Below are 19215 nucleotides of genomic sequence, written 5' to 3' on the forward strand. Positions count from 1 at the left end.
CCACCTCCCCATAAAAATGAGATGGCCTAGACAGAAGTGAATACATGTAAGCCACTAGAATGTTCCCCTCAAATTATTGCCATCTCTATGTTTCCACAGCAATGTTAAGTTTTTTTTTTTTTTTTTGAGACAAGATCTTACTCTGTCGCCAAGGGTAGAGTGCAGTGCAGTGGCATCATCATGGCTCACTCACTGCAGCCTTGACCTCCTGGGCGCAAGCGATATTCCCATCTCAGCCTCCTAAGTAGCTGGGACTACAGGCATTCACCACCATGCCAAGCTATTTTTTAAGAAAAAATTTGTAGAGATAAGGTCTCACCATGTTGCCCAGGCTAGTCTTGAACTCCTGGGCTCAAGCAATCTTCCCGCCTAAGCCTCTCATATTGCTGGGCTTACAGGCATGAGCCACTACACCTAGCCAGTGTTAGCTTTTCATTTATCTATTATCAGACAACAAAATAACAAAGTTATCACAGTTTTGCTTACAACAGAAACACTTACTTGACACAGGACTTAATGATGTGTTTTTTTGTGTGTTTACAGTCTCTAAATATGAAACACTACTGCTGTTGGATGGACTAAGAACATTTCTACACTTTGCCAAGTCATAGTGAAGAACATGGTTGCATTCTGCTATCTAGTATTCTTCCCCCAGGCTACCACATGAGACTATTCAAGGAAAGAGTCTGGAAATCTGTATTTTTAACAAGTCTTGGGAGATTTTTATTATCCGACATGTTTAGTAAATGCTAGATGAGTCCTAAAGTCCTTCCATCTGAGATTTGGCAATTCTGACAAAAATTACATCACTAGAATAGTATCTATACTGCTGTACAGGGGAAATAAATTTTTGGTCCCAAATTTATTAAAATACTTAAGACACTAAATGGACCAAAGCTATCAATATTTCTTTCTCTCCCATGAAAGGGTGCTGTCCATAAAGGTAGAAACTATGTTTTAGGGCTCGTTGTGTCCCTGTTGGGTAACACTGGCTGGCACAAGTTAGATGCTTAGTAAGTTTTGAGTGAAGAGCTCAACTGCAGCAGCTAGCTGCCAATCTTATCCAGACAGTCTTTCCTCCATTCGGGATCTTCAGTGCCCAAAAGCAATATCCAGTGCTCTAACTTTGAACATAACTGGGCAGCAAGATTAAAATAAAGACTAGTAAATTTTATATACAAAAATCAGCACTTATTGTTTGACTGAATACATGATTAAGATGGTGGCATTTTGTACTTCCTATCAACTGTATTTGAATATGGATGGAGAACTTTTCTAAGAATAATGTTAATGCATGGGAAAAATAAGAATTCACACTATACCAGAACCAATTTTGAAGACAAACACACTCAGTCTGAAACATGGACTATTAAAGAATTTCTGGAACTACGGAAGTGAGTCTATTTTTCTTTCTTGTACACAATAACTCCTTAGAGCCATTTACGGAACAAAAGCAAAATAAATGGATGGTGATTGCATAAGACCAATTTAATTCTCTTTTTAGATAGTGGGGGGAAAAGATGTCAAGTAAAACATTTTTTTTTCTAAATCAGGTTATTTTTCACCAGTGGAATATATGGCACCATAAGATGCAGGCTAATAACAGGAGAAGAATATTTTTTATGTTTGTGGCAGGAACATTTTCCTTTATCCATGCAAAGTGCATTTCAGGTCTCTGCTCATAGTTTTTTATTTGCAATAAATAGAAGAGACTCCTACCCACCTGGAACATTTACTATGACTTTCCTCAACTTCAGATTTCATTCATAAAAACTTCACAAATGGAGTTGATTGAGACCTCTGTATAATTTCAATGCAGCAGAATGATTTATAAGAAAAAAGTGCATAAGGAAATTTTGGTGACCCTAAAGACAAATGAGCTTCACTCAATGGTTGTCTTATTTATCCACCACATTTTCTCTCCTTATAACTGAACAATTATCATGACTGGCAAGAATTTCCTCATCAAAATAGTAGCTTCGAATGAGATTTTCATTTTATAAAATTAATATTCTTGGGGAGCAGAGTATGCCAACACCCACTGGCAAATATTACCATGAGAAAAAAATGCTTGATGACAGTGGTTCTAAATTAATGCCTCTTTTAAACAATCCAATTTTGAAACACTGAATTTATATACAAATAAATACATGAAATAATACTTAAAATGCAATATACATCTATATAATGTAAATGTTATTTTAGGTTCACCCCAATATAAAGAATACTAGTACTAGACTACAATTGTAATAAGCAATGAAGCTCACAGAACACACACTTCAACAAAGTAGTCTGTAGGGGATGGAGAGGGACAGGGTGAGAAACAGTCAGAAGAAGGTAAACCAGTGGTTCCCAAAGTGTGGTACCCAAGCAGCAACAGCATTGTCAGGGGAACTTGTAAAAATCGCAATTCCTGGGCCCCACCCCAGACTTATGAAATCAAAAACTATGAGAATAGGACTTGTTTTAACAAACTCTCCAAGTGATGTCAACATATGCTAAAGTTTGAGAACAACTAGGCAATAAAGACTCAGAGATAACAGGCATAAGTAACTGTCATCTGCATGTGACATGCCAATTATCAAAGAATAAAGACTCAGGGATTTCTTGACTGCACCATTTAGAATCAAGTTCCAAATTCAATATACAAGTTGGCGGCCTGTCGGGGATGTGGTGAAAGGTTGATGAGAGAGTAGAATTCCCGAACAGCTAACGTGGGTGTGGCAATCCAGGGAGTAAAAATCTTGGCAAAAGTTTTCTCCTTTATTATCCCTGAATATGACAGTACATATGCTGAAGAATTTATAAAGAAATAAATGTTCCTATAAGTATCCAAGCAGAAAATGCTTTCAAAACTTGTCTGTTACTAGCATGTGGTATTTGACCCTACTTCATCATTCCCAAAACTTGGATTGTGTTTGTTCCAAAAATGACAGCCTGTTCCTGGAGGAATGGGTGTTGGCTGTGCTGATCACAGCACTACATGAGCAGCACACATCACTCTGGAATAGGAAGAAGCAAATGCTGAGATTATAATTAAATATGTATATAGGAAACAGGAGTGGCAGCAAAGAAGGGTGGGGAGGGAAAGTATCCTTCCTGTGTGTCAAAGAGATGGCGGTGGAGTCAATCCACAAACTGACTTCCAAAGCCCCACAGTATAATTTCAAAGCATACAGACATATGCTAGGTCAGAAAGATTATGGGTGCAAAATTGATTCTTATATAGTAGTTCATATTCATAACTTCATAACGTTCAATCTGAATGTTACCTTAGAAGCAGAAGAATTAAAGTCCCATGCTCAGACTACAATGCAAATCAAAACCGTTGTCCAGGAAGCGAACTGGGTTTAGCAATAGGGAATTAGCTATAGAAACCAAAATTCAAAATTTGTTGTGTCAAGCAATCTTTGTTCAAAAAACAATGTTCCTTCATGAATTAAGTTACTCAGTTGGAAACAACACAAAGCAGCATCTTTCACATAAAGTCTATTAACAATTTAAGAAGCAACCAGACTGACCAGGCTGTGCCGGTGAGCTCATCATGAGAATCGGAGGGACTGATAAGACTAGGATGCAGATGCAAAGCCTTTGTCGTTCAGCTACTGACAATGGTCCAAGAGGTGTTGGCAGAGGAGAAACCTAGAACATAAGAAAAATACAATGTTTAAGATACAAGCCATGTCAAGTCATACTGAAAAAGAAACACAAAGAACTGGCCTTGAGTCTCAACTCAGACACAGTGCGATCATGTGTCTTTGAGGCAGTCACATCAACCTCCCAGGTCTCTAAGTCTTCATAAGTCTCGCTGATAGCACAGGAATATTGTGAACATAGAAATAAAATAATAGGTGTAGAAGGAATCTGTGAGGGAGAAAGCAATTCACATAATTATAATTAGCTTACTATTTACTGTTCACTATAATTTGTTTGCTATTATCATTATTATAGAAATTAAAAACCTTTTTTGGATTTTTGGATATAAGTATGTCATTACATAGCATTTTAAACTATTATTATCAAAGACTTCCTTTTACAGATAAGACCTCTTGGCAAAAAGAAATGTTTAATGTACTAAAAAAAGGAACAAACAGGCCATAAACTATAAGAGTGACAGAAAATTCCCATTATAATTTCCATTTCTTCTTGAAGTCTTTTGTAATCTTGTTCCAGCCCAAAGTAATAGCAACCATAGACTTTCTAGGAGTCACACTAACAGGATGGACTTCTTAAAAGGAATTTAAGGGACTTTCTGCTTCTAATTTGAACGTACTTCCACTTCTAGACACTTAGAGGAAAAGCAACTGGAAGGACATTTTCCTAACAGTTTACTGGAATGTCAAACTTCAGAAAAAAGCAGCAGCTTTTAAAATTATACTTAATGAGTTTCTTACTAAAATAGTATATCCCAATTGCACTATTTTTATAGACAGATGCTATAACTCTGAGAATTATACATTCCTTTATCTTCAGAATCCAACATATTTATTGTGACTCGTTTTCCCATCACTATTTTCAAAGTGTTATTGCTATTTTTGCCGAAATGTATAAAGTCGAATATAAATACATATTTTCTTTGAAGAACTTTATAATATCACCAAGAATACCTATAATACTTCAGATGGTTTCTAAACAGAAATGTGCTATTTAGTTATTCAAATGGCTAAGCAGCATCATTAGATCTAGCAGGCTACTTCTCATCATATCCTTGGTGCTCAATAAGTATTAAGATTTAATAACAATACAAATGTATATTTTTATAAATATCCTTCGAAAATTATATTGATGTGCTGTTGTTCTATTAACAACATCTGAAGAGTCTTGATTTCTATGTCAACGAGAAAGCAACATCTCTACAGAAAGATAAAAATGAAGAGCAAAACATTTTTATTTTTATGTCAAGAAATGGACATTCTGACATTGGTTTTAGATAAAAATTGTTCTATGTGATATTTACTATAATAACAACATCACCCTTTGGGAGGCCATGGTGGGAGATCACTTGAGGTCAGGAGTTCGAGACCAGCCTGGCCAAGATGGTGAAACCCTGTCACTACCAAAAATACAAAAATTAGCCGGGTGTGGTGGTGGGTGCCTGTAATCCCAGCTACTCGGGAGGCTGGGGCAGGAGAATCACTTGAACCTGGGAGGTGGAGGTTGCACTGAGCCAAGATAGTGCCACTGCACTCCAGCCTGGGCAACAAAAGCGAAACTCCATCTCAACAATAATAATAATAATCATAAACATCACTTGCATTGTTTTTTATAGTTACAAAGTGCTTTTAGACATGTTACCGTATTTGATATTATTTTCATAAAAACCATGCTGGTAGATAACTGGTAAAACTCTCCTCTCACCCTCGACCTAATAGGTGATAAAACTTGGATGCTATCTGCTTCATAATTAAAAGTAAATTAAATAAAAGTTACATTAACTTGGATTTGAATTTATAGACTATCTTAAATTAACAAACATGAGATTAGAGATTTTCGTCATTCTTATTTTTTCACATTGTAGTCTGAAACATTTTATAAATGCTCGTGATACATTCTTGATTCTCAGCGGCACAATTTGATTTTAGATTAAGAATACAAATAGGAAGTGACAGGAAGCCGTTAGAGAATGTAAGTAAAGGAGCTCGGAAAGGTACCTTCCATCAAGGGCATAGTTAGTATAATTTTAAAAAATGTTTTTAATCTTAAATATCACTTTGTACAATTGATAATTGTATATTTGCAAATACAACTCAAATTTAACAAATAATTTCCAACAGTTCAACAGCAGTTAACTTCTGCCACTTTTTTCCACAAAAACACACAAAACAACTCTCCATGGCATGCTGATTTGTGGCTGGGAATGTAATAGTTGGGTTTTGACTTCATAGCTCCAAATCTGAGTTGCAAAGTAAATCTGGGATGAAAATACAAATTTGACTTACAAATATCAAATCTTTTTGAAAGTTAAACAATTCTCCTTGCCATTCACTCTTTTTAGTAACTGCCTCTTCATGACACATTCCTCTAACATTTATCAAAGTGTTGTTATGTGAATACTTTTTTAATGAAAATTAACAGTCATTTCTATACTGATACATACTAGCTTCCATTTACTGCATTTCTATTTCCAATAATCCACATTACACCAGGGTTATCATTACTGCTACAGCTGCACAAGTAGAATACAGTCATGTAAAGAAATTGCATAATATGTTTCAGGGATACAGATCTGCTGTACAAATGTACATATCACACGTATGGATGCATCACAGGCTATATATGCTTCCCTCTCCTCAGGGAAGCAGCCTGATATACACCTTTTATGGACAAAATTGATATATACTTTTTTACAAAATTAAGACCATTTTAAGTTGCTTGGAAAAGAAAGAAGGGTCAGTGGTCGACATCTGTCAATGAGAATGGGCAATTTATTCTCAAATCTTCCCATATTTCTTTATCCAAATGCGCTACAGAGAAATAGACTGTTTAGAAGTTCCTCTCATATATTAGTCATTCTTATGATAAGCCTGAAGTAGAAATAATAGGAAACTGGCCTTCAGGTGGGTAGGTAACAAAAAAAAGAAAAAAGAAATATAATGCAAATTGTTTCTAAGTATGGATTATCAAAGGATATAACAGAAATATATCTGCTTTCAATTAATAGTCTCAATAAATTTTAACATGTTTGCCCATGCTGTAAAAAACATACATATAGGTGCACGTTTAAGGAGATAAATACAAGTGAGCAAAAACAACTGCTACTATGAATCCTTTGTCTCTTAAGATCCAGGAATGGTTATTTTGGTTCTTAACTACATTCCTTGAGCTACATAAATCCACAATAAAAGACTAAGAGTCCTTTGCTTCAAAAAAATCATCTATGACTACAATTTCATCAGCTCCCTGAAAGTACATTACTGCCATAATATCCTCAGATATAGCACAGGACAACTCAAGGCAGTGACATCTTGCAGTCTCAGCTTACCCATGCAGCCAGAAAAAAAAGAGAGGGCACTACCACATTTCACCGTCCCAGCCTATTACTGGCCTTAACATCATACGTGGTGGTCTTCCATAGGTCCTTTAACCATTCCACTTACGTGGCCTGCTCAATTGTAATAACATCACAAATCACCAGAGCTTTACATGTCACAAAGAAATTGTACATGGAGTATCTCCTCTGATCTTCACAACAGCCCTTTGGGGTATACCGAGTAAGACAAGGTGTCAGAGGTGTAAATATTTGTTTACAGATATGTGGCTGACAAATGGAGGGCTGATCCTGTAACTCTCAGCCCAGTGCTTTCTATGTGGTATTACAAGGAATTATAGGCCACCTGAGCAGAGCTGTTTGAATATCAAGACCTTGCCTATCTAGTCACCACAGTTTCAGTAATGTCTCATTGAGATGCAGGTCTTCTTTACTAAAGTACCTATCAAACCATTGAATAGATCAAACTCAGTCAAAAACATGATACAATGAATCCAACAGGTACCATAAATGTCTACAAGTCATCTCACAACAGAAGCTTTCAAATTTGACTTAGACTTCACGTTCTTTGAATATCACAATAATCATTTTGGTTTTTAACTATACTCTGAGCTTATTACCGTTGTCTTTTTCCCCTCCTTCTGAGTAATTAGTATTATTTTGGATAGTGTGCTACTAAAAAAGCAGAACACTTTTGTAATCTCTATAGGTAACAAAAACCTTGTCTATTTAAATCTGATACATCTTTCTCATGGATAGGACAAGCCATAAAGTACAGTTCAGTCTACACAGCCATTCACACTCATTTACAGGTCCTCCTCTTCTCAAATTCGGCCACTGGCCTTGGTTCCTCTACAGAGTATGCTTCATAAGCTGACTCAGTTTATCACAATCACTATACAGATCATTTATTGGTGGGAAAAGCTTACTGTGCCAGTACGTTGAACACTAAGAGATTCATCAGATCCCCAGTTTCTGTCTCTCATGCCTTAGAACCTGGAATTCTGCTATAATTTCAACCTTGGAGAAATGCATTAGAAAACTGCTCTTAACATTGTGTTCAATTCAACAATCCTTACTGAGCACATATAAGACACAGTTACCCAATATGGAAATCTTAGATTCCATTCCATTTCTCTATTTCTTGCTTTTACCATAGACAGTCACCAGAGTCAGAACACTGACTCTTATAAATATCTTTCTTATCTGAGTCTTCCTTTCCATTTCAATTAATACTGCCTTGGCTCAATTAATTGTTTGTTCTTGATTGGATTCTTAATCTAGTCTATCTGGTATCCCTGCCTCCAGGGAATGTATAAATAAATGAATGAGTCAGTAACTATAATTTGGTGACACACAGATCCTTAGCTGGTATTCAAGTGCCTTCATAACTTGTCTCCTTTCATTCCACTTTTTCTCCTTCCTTCTTTTCCTCACGTATAACTCCTACGGTTTCAGGCAATCTGTCATTACTCCCAGAGTGAAGTTCAATATTATTAGCTACTACTGAGGCACAGGCTACTCAGAATGAACACCTGTATGAACACTGGTAGCGCTTTACTAAAACACATCAGTTGACTATGAGTCCTGACCATTCCTGCACAGTATCATTTGCATGTCCATGCTTTTGTGTCTCTGTCTGCGAAGAATAGTATTACCCTTTCTGTACCTCCCACCTTGAATTCTTCGAGTTTTTTGGTTGGTTGGTTTTTGAGACAGGGTCTCACTTTGTCACCCAGGCTGGAGTGTAGTGACGTGATCACAGTTCACTGCAGCCTTAACCTCCTGGACTCAAGTGATCCTCCCACCTTAGCCTCCCAAGTGGCTGGGACAACAGGCGTGCGCCACCATGCCTGCCTAACATTTTTAATTTTTTTTATAGAAATCACTTATCCCCATGTTGCCCAGGCTGGTCTTGAACTCCTGGGCTTACGTGATCAGCCTGCCTCAGCCTCACAAAGTGCTGGGATTACAGGTGTGAGCCACTGCACCCAGCCTTACCTCCAATTCTTTAAGGCTGTATTGAAATGAGAATTCTTAGCCAACCACTCCAAGTAAAAGATCAGCTTTCTCATCTCTGTTTCCCTTGTGTCTTATACCATACCCATAATAACATCACATATGTTAGACAATAATAACGTCTCTTATGTTAGTGGACTACTTTCAACCATGATGAGACTATGTCCTTCAGTTCAGGGACTGCACTAATTTATCTCTGTAAACCCCACACCTAGCCAAGTACCTGGTACATCACAGGTACACAATAAGTTCCTGATGAATAAGTGAGCAGACAGTAAGAACTAAACCAATGATTCTGTAGTTATGCAACTTTGAGGCAGAATCACTTATCCATTTTGTTAGTACAGATTTCTGAAGGACTAGAACACAGTCCTTGCATTTGGATCAGAGAAAGAAAGAAAAATATTCTTGAGTTTGGGCCACCATCTAGAAAGAGCAAACCCAGGTGGCATGGGTGCCTTCATGGGTTGGAAAGACACCAGACCTCCCTGCAAAAAAAAAAACTTTGCCCAAGCATTACGTTGACCAAGATAGGGTCACTTCCTATGCTTTTCAATTGAAGTAATTTCTTAGCTCATTGAAAGGATTTCGTTTCTCTCTCGCCTTATTAGCCTCCACTTTTTTTCCCCAAGAACATCCATCTTTTTATTAGACAAGCTCTACAAACTCAAGATTACCTCAAAACAATCAAACCATTATTCATGAAGATGGGGGAACACAGGCTATAGAGATACAATGATACTTGTTTCCCTTCAATTTTAAGTAGCAGAAGCAGGACTCTGCTCATAGTGTTCCTGACAATACTTATGTTGTCCTGAGGAATAGGATGATGAGAGTCTAGGACTCTGGGGGTTCTGGGGACTGGGAAGCTGATGGGTACAAGCAAGAGCCACCCCAGCAATGCAGCTGGTGATTTAACCTTCCCTAATACTATAACAGAAACCTGCTGCTCCGATTCACCAAATACGCTGGCAAAGACTAGCATGTCAACTACTTTTGGCTCATTCTGGACTCTGGGAAGTTATCTACACAAGACTACTGGTTTCACTTCCCTCCTGCACTGCCAGAGGTTTGCTGACTTCACCCTCAGAGTATACCTAGGAGCAGAACGTGTCACCCAGAAGGCCACACATCTCACATGCAGTCTCTGTGCTTACATTTTAAAAGCAAATAATAAGCTCCATTCTAAGACTTTTAGGAGAACCATTTAAAACAGGCTACATTGTTGGGTGTAATATAGAGCAGGGAATGCAGCTTGGGAGGTTAGTTATGCATATATTTTGCATATTTAAGATAAGATTCAGTAGTTTATACTATAAATATAACTCAATGGTAACATCTAAAAATACACAACATAATCAGGAATGGTCTGCTGGATATTGCATTTCATAAGAAGAAATCTTGCCAACTGCAGTACCTGCACTAATAAAAATAGGCCTTTTCATAGTAAGCCTTGATTTTTAAAACACTAGGCTTAGCCCCAGGATATCAGATACGCAACCCATATCCCAAATGCCTCTACATCATAAAGATCATTTTATCAAAAAGTCTTACTCCACTGATTTTTATTGGATCATCTTCGAAGGCTCTATCTGCAACTCCCCTCATTGGACAATAGGGAGTCACAGTCACTATTATCACCAATTTGAGTTTAAAAGGAGACTCACAATGCCCGAAACTGCAGGATATACAGGCTTCTTTTCAGTCATGGCAAAGGGGTTGTTAAAAAAGAAAAAAGAAAAAAAAAAAGCTTTGTCTACCTGTAAATACACACTGGACAGAAGTCCAAAATAGAATTGTGAAAAGGAAGTAATAGTCGAAGTGAAGGAACTTGTAACAGACAACCTCTGATACCTGAGCAGCAGGAGGGCTTTGTAACTCACACACTATAACCTTCCCTGCAGAAAACTGCCGACCAAGCATGCTGAAAAGAGCCCGTTTCCCCTGGTCTACTACCTCACCTGTGTGGAGGCACAGGTTATGATCAGCTAGCCAAATACAAAAGACCTTTAGCCATCATTATAATTTAGAGTGATATGATTCTCCTTTAAGCTTCAATATTGTGTACGTTTTTTTTAAATTCTGTGATTTCTTTATAATCATATTTCTTTAGTGCTGCAACCCAACTCTTGAAGATCTGATAATCACCACACTGAACAAAGTGTTCTTGTAAAATATCTCACTAGCTGGGTGGCCTGGAAGTCAATTAACCTCTCTGAGCCTCAGCTGAATTATTTAACTTATGAGTTCATCATAAGGCTTGAAGGAAATAAATGTAAAGTAATCATTGGTAAGGAGAAGGTGCTCAAAAACATTGTTGTTATCATTATTATTATAGAAACTGTGTTTTACTTCAGGCCAAATTTCATCCCAAGAGAAAAGAGTGACACACGGTGCCTCTCACTGTGGAACAGAGTCCTATAGCACAACTATTAATCTTTCTCACTCCACTAGGGTTACAACAGGGATCTAATTACTAAAGCTTTTTTTCATTCTTTCTTTCTTCTAGAAGCAAATGTGTACTCTAAGGAAATATACTGTGCTATCCTTTTCTTGTGAATATACTATGTTTACTTTAATGTTTCACTCATGTTAGTTCTATAAAAAAAATCACTTGAGTGTTAATAGAAAGGAAAACATTCAAATAGAAAAAAAAATCCCGTAAGTTAGAAACAAGTATCATTTTGTAGAAATTTGAAGAGAAACATGAATTCTATTCCCCTGATATTGTATAGATCTTTCTATAAAGAACTTTTATATGGTTTTAACAGATTGGCTTGGCAATTTCAATAGGCCTTAGGGTCTATTGAAATATACTCTATTTTTGGAAGGATATCACTGATCATTTTACTCACCTCTCTATTGCTAGCAGTCCATACAATTTTAAGTCAGGCAAGACACATCTCTAGGCATAAGCAGATATGGCCCTCAGGTGAAGAAATAACAACAGAAAATACCCATACAATGAAGAAGGAAACCAGTATGAGCCTTATGTCACCAGGGCCATTGCCCAAAAATATGAGATACATGGCACCTTCCCCAGCCAAGACCCACATTGATACTGATTCTGTTTCCTCCTCATCCCTCCATCTGAGGCAGGAGAACAGGTTCTGGAGGCAGGGACCCTAAAGCTGATTTGCGCTGACTTCCTAAAACTAAATCAAGATCAACTAAATCAAAAGGAAAAGCCCAACTTACCATGTCCGAGTAACAAAAGGATCAACCATCCCCACCTTTTTCTGCATAGCAGATGAGAAATTGAAAATACCTCTGACTGGACCCCTTGCGAAACCAATCAGGCTGATAGAAGGCCAAGTCTTCATTTGTAGAACTTCATACTGGAACTTTGTAACTTCTCTTCAGCCTCTGATTGGTCGCTCTGTGCGACCACTCAGACCGGTCATGGGCCACTACTTCATTTACATAGGGTGTACATCAAGTAGCCAGTGGGAAACCTCTAGAGGGTATTTAAACCCCAGAAAATTCTGCAGCCAGGTTCTCGAGCCACTGTGCTCAGGGCACGCCCACCCTGTGGAGTGTACTTCCATTTTCAGTAAATCTCTGCTTTTGTTGCTTTATTCTTTCATTGTTTTGTCTGTGCCTTTAGTCTGATTCTTTCCACCACTAACACATCTGTGACCCTCTTTTCTCCTAGGTTTCTCTAGAATCTCTTCCAATTGATTAGGTCATTGTTTATTTGGCCCCTTTCCAAAGAATTTACCTTCACTAATGAGGTGAACCAACCTCATCTCCCACCTTTATCTCCATCTCCTCCTCCCCTTATAAAGAACTCTACTTTATACCTAAGACTTACTTCGATTCCATCCCTTTCTGGTTCTTTTCTCGTCAATGTTGTTCCTTTTTCTACAGAAACTTCCTTGTGAACACACACCAATACACCTAATTTAGGATACACCTAAATTTCCAGAATACACCAATTAAAAAATGAATCATATCAGATATTGTGTTCTTTGAACTTCACCCCATCAATTAGTATTGACTTTTCTAACTTACACAAACTTTATATTTACATTCAAGTTAAGAACAACCTCATGCTATGGAACCTTGTGGGCTCTATTTTGTACAGGAGCAAGTTTTAGCCATGCTTGAATGTAATATGTACTTACTGAGTGCTTGCTATGAATGTTCAGAGCTAGAAGAATGATCCAGATAGCTCCTGCCTCCCAGATTTCACACCAGTGATTTCTCAGAGTATGGTCCAAAAACCCCTCTGAAAATGCAGCTGCAGACACTCAGGACTTATCTAAGAACTTCTGAATCAGATCTTTAGGACAAGGGCCCAGAAACAGCATTTTAAACAAGTTTCCATGGTGATTCTTAACTGAACTAAAGTACGAGAAGCACAAGAGAAACAACATATGTATACGAACAATTAAGAAATGAAATAACAAAACATATATAGAGAGTAACACAACAAAAAGTACACTAACTTTGGAGGCTGGCTGACCGTAATGCAAATTCTAATTTTTGTATTTTCACAGGCAAATTATTTACAATTCTGACCTTCAGTTTCCTCACTGGTAAGTTGTTGGCTCTAACAGCTATTTGCAGGGTCACTAGGGATGAGTGATAATATATGTTAAATACTTAGCACAGTGCTCATATGTGAGATATTATGACAATAAGGGCCTCTGTGTTACAAACTGCCCCTGGAATTGTGAAACACTGCAGCCCTGATAGCTACTATTTTCTTAAAAAAAAAAAAGGGACAGCACAAGTGCTACAGGAATTAGAAGTGAGTTCTCATTGTCATTAGAAGTAAAAGGGAAGGTACACAAAAGAGCTGGTGTACAGCTTTAGGAGACTGAAATTTATTCAAACATGCATGAATGGTAAAAATGTCCTACTTTCCCGAAGTTCTCCAAGTCATAGCTACTATGCTCAATGAATTGTAAACAATTGCAAGAAACAATTTAAAAATTACCTTGCTGTGTCCTTCAACTGTTCTGTGAATTAAATGATCTATTTTTGTATTCCCCATATCATAAAATATTTCCACTGTCAAAATTATTCTCAAAATTATCTCAAGTTTTATGCTAGGAACTTGATTATAGTTTGTTGTGTGTAGCACTTTCCATTCCCAATGAGATGGTGAAATTTTATACCGATAGCTTCACAAATATACCATCAGTTATTTACACACAAAATGATAGTGCCGACCTCCTGCCAGGAGAGGGAAACCTGGGTTATTATACTATGATTATAGTATAATATGGGCTGCAGCTTTTCTATCATTTCTTTGAAGAACCATGTGAAAGATGTCTAGTGAGGATCAAGGAGGCTGCAAAGACATTTACCTGCTCCAGGAAGCTAACTGATTCATGAGAGGATCAAGCCTCTTAATGATCCCATTAGTAAAACAGGCTTGTCGATTAAGCTAACTTACTCAGAGCCAATCCTATTAAACCTCATTATTCCTGTAAAGAATCAAAAGTATCTGCAACCTAGTCTCAAAAAATGAAGCAAAGATTCAAATGATAAAACCTGAAAAAACAAGGTAACAATTACTGAGTATATCAATACAGTGTCAGAACTGAAAACAAACTCAGCACTCAATCCACAGGATATCTATTCCCCTGAATGAGAAAGTCACCTTTGAAACTGAAAATCTGTACAAAAAAAAGGGACCAAAACAATTCATTTTATTGAAGGCAATTTCTATTAATGTCATATAGGGGAAGAGATACAGCCTTTGCTTTTATATTCCAGTTCTGCAAAAATTATGCATCTATACATGCATGTATTAAAATAGATTGAGACAGATTAACACATATAAATAGCTCAATCCAGCAACATCTGTAGCAGCCCTTTAGATTGTATTAAAGTCCTTGCTGTTTATCAGGCTGGTAAATCATATCAGCTCCTAGTTATTTAAATTGCCAGTTGCCAGGCAACCACATCTTTTTGTCAACTGTCACTCACTCAAGTTCCTCTGCAATACTTCCTTAAGAAAAAAATAGTGAAAAAATCTTGAGACACTTATTTTGGGTATAAGAAATGCACTTAATTTTATCTCTGATCTTCAAGAGTCTGAGAATTGAGTGATAGTGGGAAAATAAAACTTGTTTAGTGAGTTGGAGGAGGAGCAGTGTTGGAACAGGTAGTGATGTGGATTAGCACCCACACAGAATAGTTGTGGGACTTCACTACAGTAAGCTTCCCTTTTGGGACCTGGCCCACAACAGAGGAAAGTTTCTGACAAAAGTCTTATAAAAGAAAATATGCACTCCAGAGATAAGAGATGATTCTCAACAAAACTGATGTCCAGTTATTATTTTTATAGTCATGCTTTTCAAGTTAAGGCAGGGCCCATTAGCCAACAAAGATAAGACTGCAGTATGTATGCAATTCATTTTGTTAATACAAGTGCTTCTAGAATCACCACTCTCTGTTTCTCTGGGCATCAGTTTCAGACCAGATCATGTCTAAAGTTGTAACTAGCAGTAACATTTTATAAACCCATCAATCATTAAATTATACAGTTCTCAATTGTGGTCTATATAAAACTGAGCCAACCCAATAAATCAGACTATTTTTGTTGCTACATCTCAAAAAATATAGATAGAAACATATATATCTAGATACAAAGAAAATTATTTAAATGTATCATGTTGTTATTTATTTAAAAACAAAGAGGGATATCTTTTTTAATTCAAGTAGGAAATGGCAGAACTTGTCAACTTTGAAATTAAAATCTTCGTGCACTTAAAAAAAAACCCTAATAAACTGCAAAGATAAATCACACTGGGAAAAATACAGCAGTCCAAATAACCAACAAGAATTAGTAATGGGATTATGGCCAAGCACTTTAGTTTACACATGTAATACCAAAATTTGGGGAGGCTGAGGCAGAAGGATCACTCGAGATCAGGAGTTCAAGATCAGCCTGGACAAAAATAGCAAGACCTCATTTCTACAAATTTAAAAAAATGAAAAACCTTAGCCATGCATGGTGGTATGTGCCTGTAGTCCCAGTTACTCAAGAGGCAGAGTACCTGGGAAGGATCACTTAAGCCCAGGAGGCCAAGGATATAGTGAGCTATGATCAAACCACTGCACTCCAGCCTGAGTGACAGAGTGAGACCCTGACTCTAAACAAACAAAAAAATTATTATTATAATAATTAATATGTTGTTAGTATAACTACTGATTTTTTCTTTTCTTTTCTTCTTACCTATAAATGAGTAAGAAAATAAGACAAAGAACAATTTAGAAATAAGAAAAGGACGTAAACAGGCAATAAACAAAAAAGAAAACTTCAGCAGCTAATAATTATATGAAAAGATAATGAGATACCAAAACACGTACATCCAATTGGGTAACATCTTAAAATCTTATAATCCTCATGTTGGCAAGGATATGGAACAGTTAAAATTTTCATACACTTTCAGAGATAATATAAATGCACACACCATTTAAAATTGCAATTTGGCCGGGCGCGGTGGCTCACGCCTGTAATCCCAGCACTTTGGGAGGCCGAGGCAGGTGGATCACGAGGTCAAGAGAGCGAGACCATCCTGGTCAACATGGTGAAACCCCGTCTCTACTAAAAATACAAAAAATTAGCTGAGCATAGTGGCGCGTGCCTGTAATCCCAGCTACTCGGGAGGCTGAGGCAGGAGAATTGCCTGAACCCAGGAGGCGGAGGTTGCGGTGAGCCGAGATCGCGCCATTGCACTCCAGCCGGGGTAACAAGAGTGAAACTCCATCTCGAAAAAAAAAAAAAAAATTGCGATTTAAAACTATCCTGTCAAGTGGACAATGTATAACACCCTATGATCTGTGTAGGCACAATACTATCCCCTCCAAAGATATTTATGACCATATCCCAATAACCTTTGATTATATTACCTCATATGCCAAGGGGAATTAAGGTTGCAGGTAGAATTTAGCTTGCTAATAAAACGCTATAAAATCATAAGATTATCCTGGATTATTCAGAATGGCCCAATGTATTCACAAGGATTCCTAAAAGTGGGAGGGAGAGGCCAAGTGCAGTGGCTCACACCTGTAATCCTAGCACTTTGGGAGGCTAAGGTGGGAAGATTACCTGAGGAGGAGCTCGAGACTAGCCTGGCCAACATGGTGAAATCCCGTCTCTACTAAAAAACAAAAAAATTAGCCAGGCATGGTGGCCAGCTCCTGTAATCCCAACTTCTCAGGAGGGAGGCTGAGGCAGGAGAATGGCTTGAACCCGGGAGGCAGAGGTTGCAGTGAGCTCAGATCGTGCCACTGTACTCCAGTTGGGTGTCAAAAGCAAGACTCCCTCTCAAAAAAAAAAAAAATGTGTAAGGAAGAGGCAGAGGAGAGTCAGGTGGAGATGTGACTATGGAACGATAGTTGATGCAGCAGTGCTGGTTCTGAAGATGCACGAGGGAGACCATGACCCAAGGAATGTGAGCACTCTCTAGAAGCCAACAAAGGAAAGTAAACGGATTCTCCCCTACAGGATCCTGAAGAAACACAGCCCTACAGATACTGTGAGTTTAGCCCAGTGGGAACCATGTCAGATTTTTCATCTATAGAACACGAAGATAATACCTTTCTGTTGTTTCAAGCCAGCACATATAGGGTAATTTGTTTTAGTAGTAACAGGAAACTAATACGTGACCCAACAATTTCACTCCTAGGGAAATTCCCCGACATCTTCTTGCGAAAAATCACAAGAATATTCACAGCAAGACAATGTAGAACAGAAATTCTGAAAGTCTAGATATCCATCAACAGGAGAATGAATATGTGAAAACTGTAGCAGTTTATATATTAGAATAATATACAGCAATTAAGACCTAGAGCTGTATGTATATCAACCCATGGATATATCTCAATACTTACAGTAAATCAATGAGATAATAAAATAAAATAAAAAATGATTTACATAATTTACCATATGTATAAAGTTCAAGAACATATAAAATAATATATTTATGGATAAATATTTTATAGTTAAAAGAATAAATAAATGTGAATGATAAACACCACACTCAACTCAGGATAATGGCTAATTTTGGGGAGTGAGTAAAATTTTACAAAGAGTACTTCAATATATTTTAAATGCTTTATTTCTTAAAAAAAAAAAGTCCTGAGGTAAGACAGACAAAACATAAAGATATAATGAGTAGGTGAGTATTTATTGAATTTATTATTCATATTTTTCTGAATTACTAAAATATTTCATAATAAAAAAAATATGCTCCAATGATGTATTTTCCATGTGTCCACTGGCAAACAGGCAAACTGATTCTTCCCAAGTTCACAGAAAATGATCTCACCCAAGGAAGCATCCCTATTAACTGGCCAATTAAAAGACAAAAATACCAAAAAGCAAACATCAATATTTAATCCAATTTTTGTAACCTTCCAAATGTACACTAAAACAAGTAGTGTATTTTTATTTTTCCTTTTATTTTAGGCAATTTCATCTTAAGTCTGCAAAGTCAAGAAGTAATTCACATTGGGAGGATTTCTTCTGCATGTCTCCAAAGAGGCACACCCAGGTATGAAGAGTTCTATTGCAAGCAGTTATTTACAAAATGAACCATAATGAATATACTGCCACCTTTCAGACCCCCAAAAAAAGGAGATGGTTTATTTAGAAAAAAGAGTTTAAATAAGTTCTAAGTTGTTAAATAGACAAAATAATACTGTACATAACCTTGTCAACTCTCCATCAATGAGGATCAATAAACCCATTTGCTAAAATACACAAATATCAAGGAAAAAATATAAATACACTTTTTCCGGTTGAATATTTTTCCCTTGTTACTTATACTACTATCGAACATGCTACAATTCCTCTTTTTTCTTTTTTAAGGGACAAGGTCTGTCTAATGCCCCCAGGGCATTATGAGAAGATTAAGAAATGACTGTTCTGCTTCTCAGGAAAAATGTTAAAAATAAGGGGGGTTTCCAATTTAAATGCTTTTTCTCCCAAACTGAAAAACTTAAACTTGTTCTCTAGGAAGCATTAATAACTTTAAAATACTGGAACCAAATTGTTTTTGCTAGAAGGAAAAAAAATACACAAGAAGAATCTGAAAATAATGTGTAACTTAAATATATGACACAAATAAAAGTTAAAAGCATTGTTTCTGAGGCCCATTGTTATTGAATTAAAGCTCATTTAATCTCTTAAAAAGCCAAGGTCTCTTCTTTTAAGCCTGAGAAAACTAATTAAAAGTAGTTCT

The 19215-nt window shown here is 37.0% G+C and overlaps 1 protein-coding gene across 9 annotated transcripts in view; it reads right to left on the reverse strand.

Annotated features, from left to right (window-relative positions):
- HDAC9 (histone deacetylase 9) overlaps positions 1 to 19215 on the reverse strand; it is a 919102-nt gene that overhangs the window by 843367 nt on the left and 56520 nt on the right. For all 9 annotated transcript variants that reach the window (XM_012450672.2, XM_021674167.2, XM_012450674.2 and 6 more), the window contains exon 2: positions 3522 to 3642. In XM_012450672.2, coding sequence (XP_012306095.2) covers positions 3522 to 3546 — 25 coding nt within the window. In that variant the 5' untranslated portion in view covers positions 3547 to 3642. The remainder of the gene's footprint in view (positions 1 to 3521; positions 3643 to 19215) is intronic.

Source organism: Aotus nancymaae, unplaced genomic scaffold, assembly GCF_030222135.1.
Source record: "Aotus nancymaae isolate 86718 unplaced genomic scaffold, 86718_ANA_hifiasm-v0.15.2.pri h1tg000025l, whole genome shotgun sequence".
Taxonomy (NCBI): Eukaryota; Metazoa; Chordata; class Mammalia; order Primates; family Aotidae; genus Aotus; species Aotus nancymaae.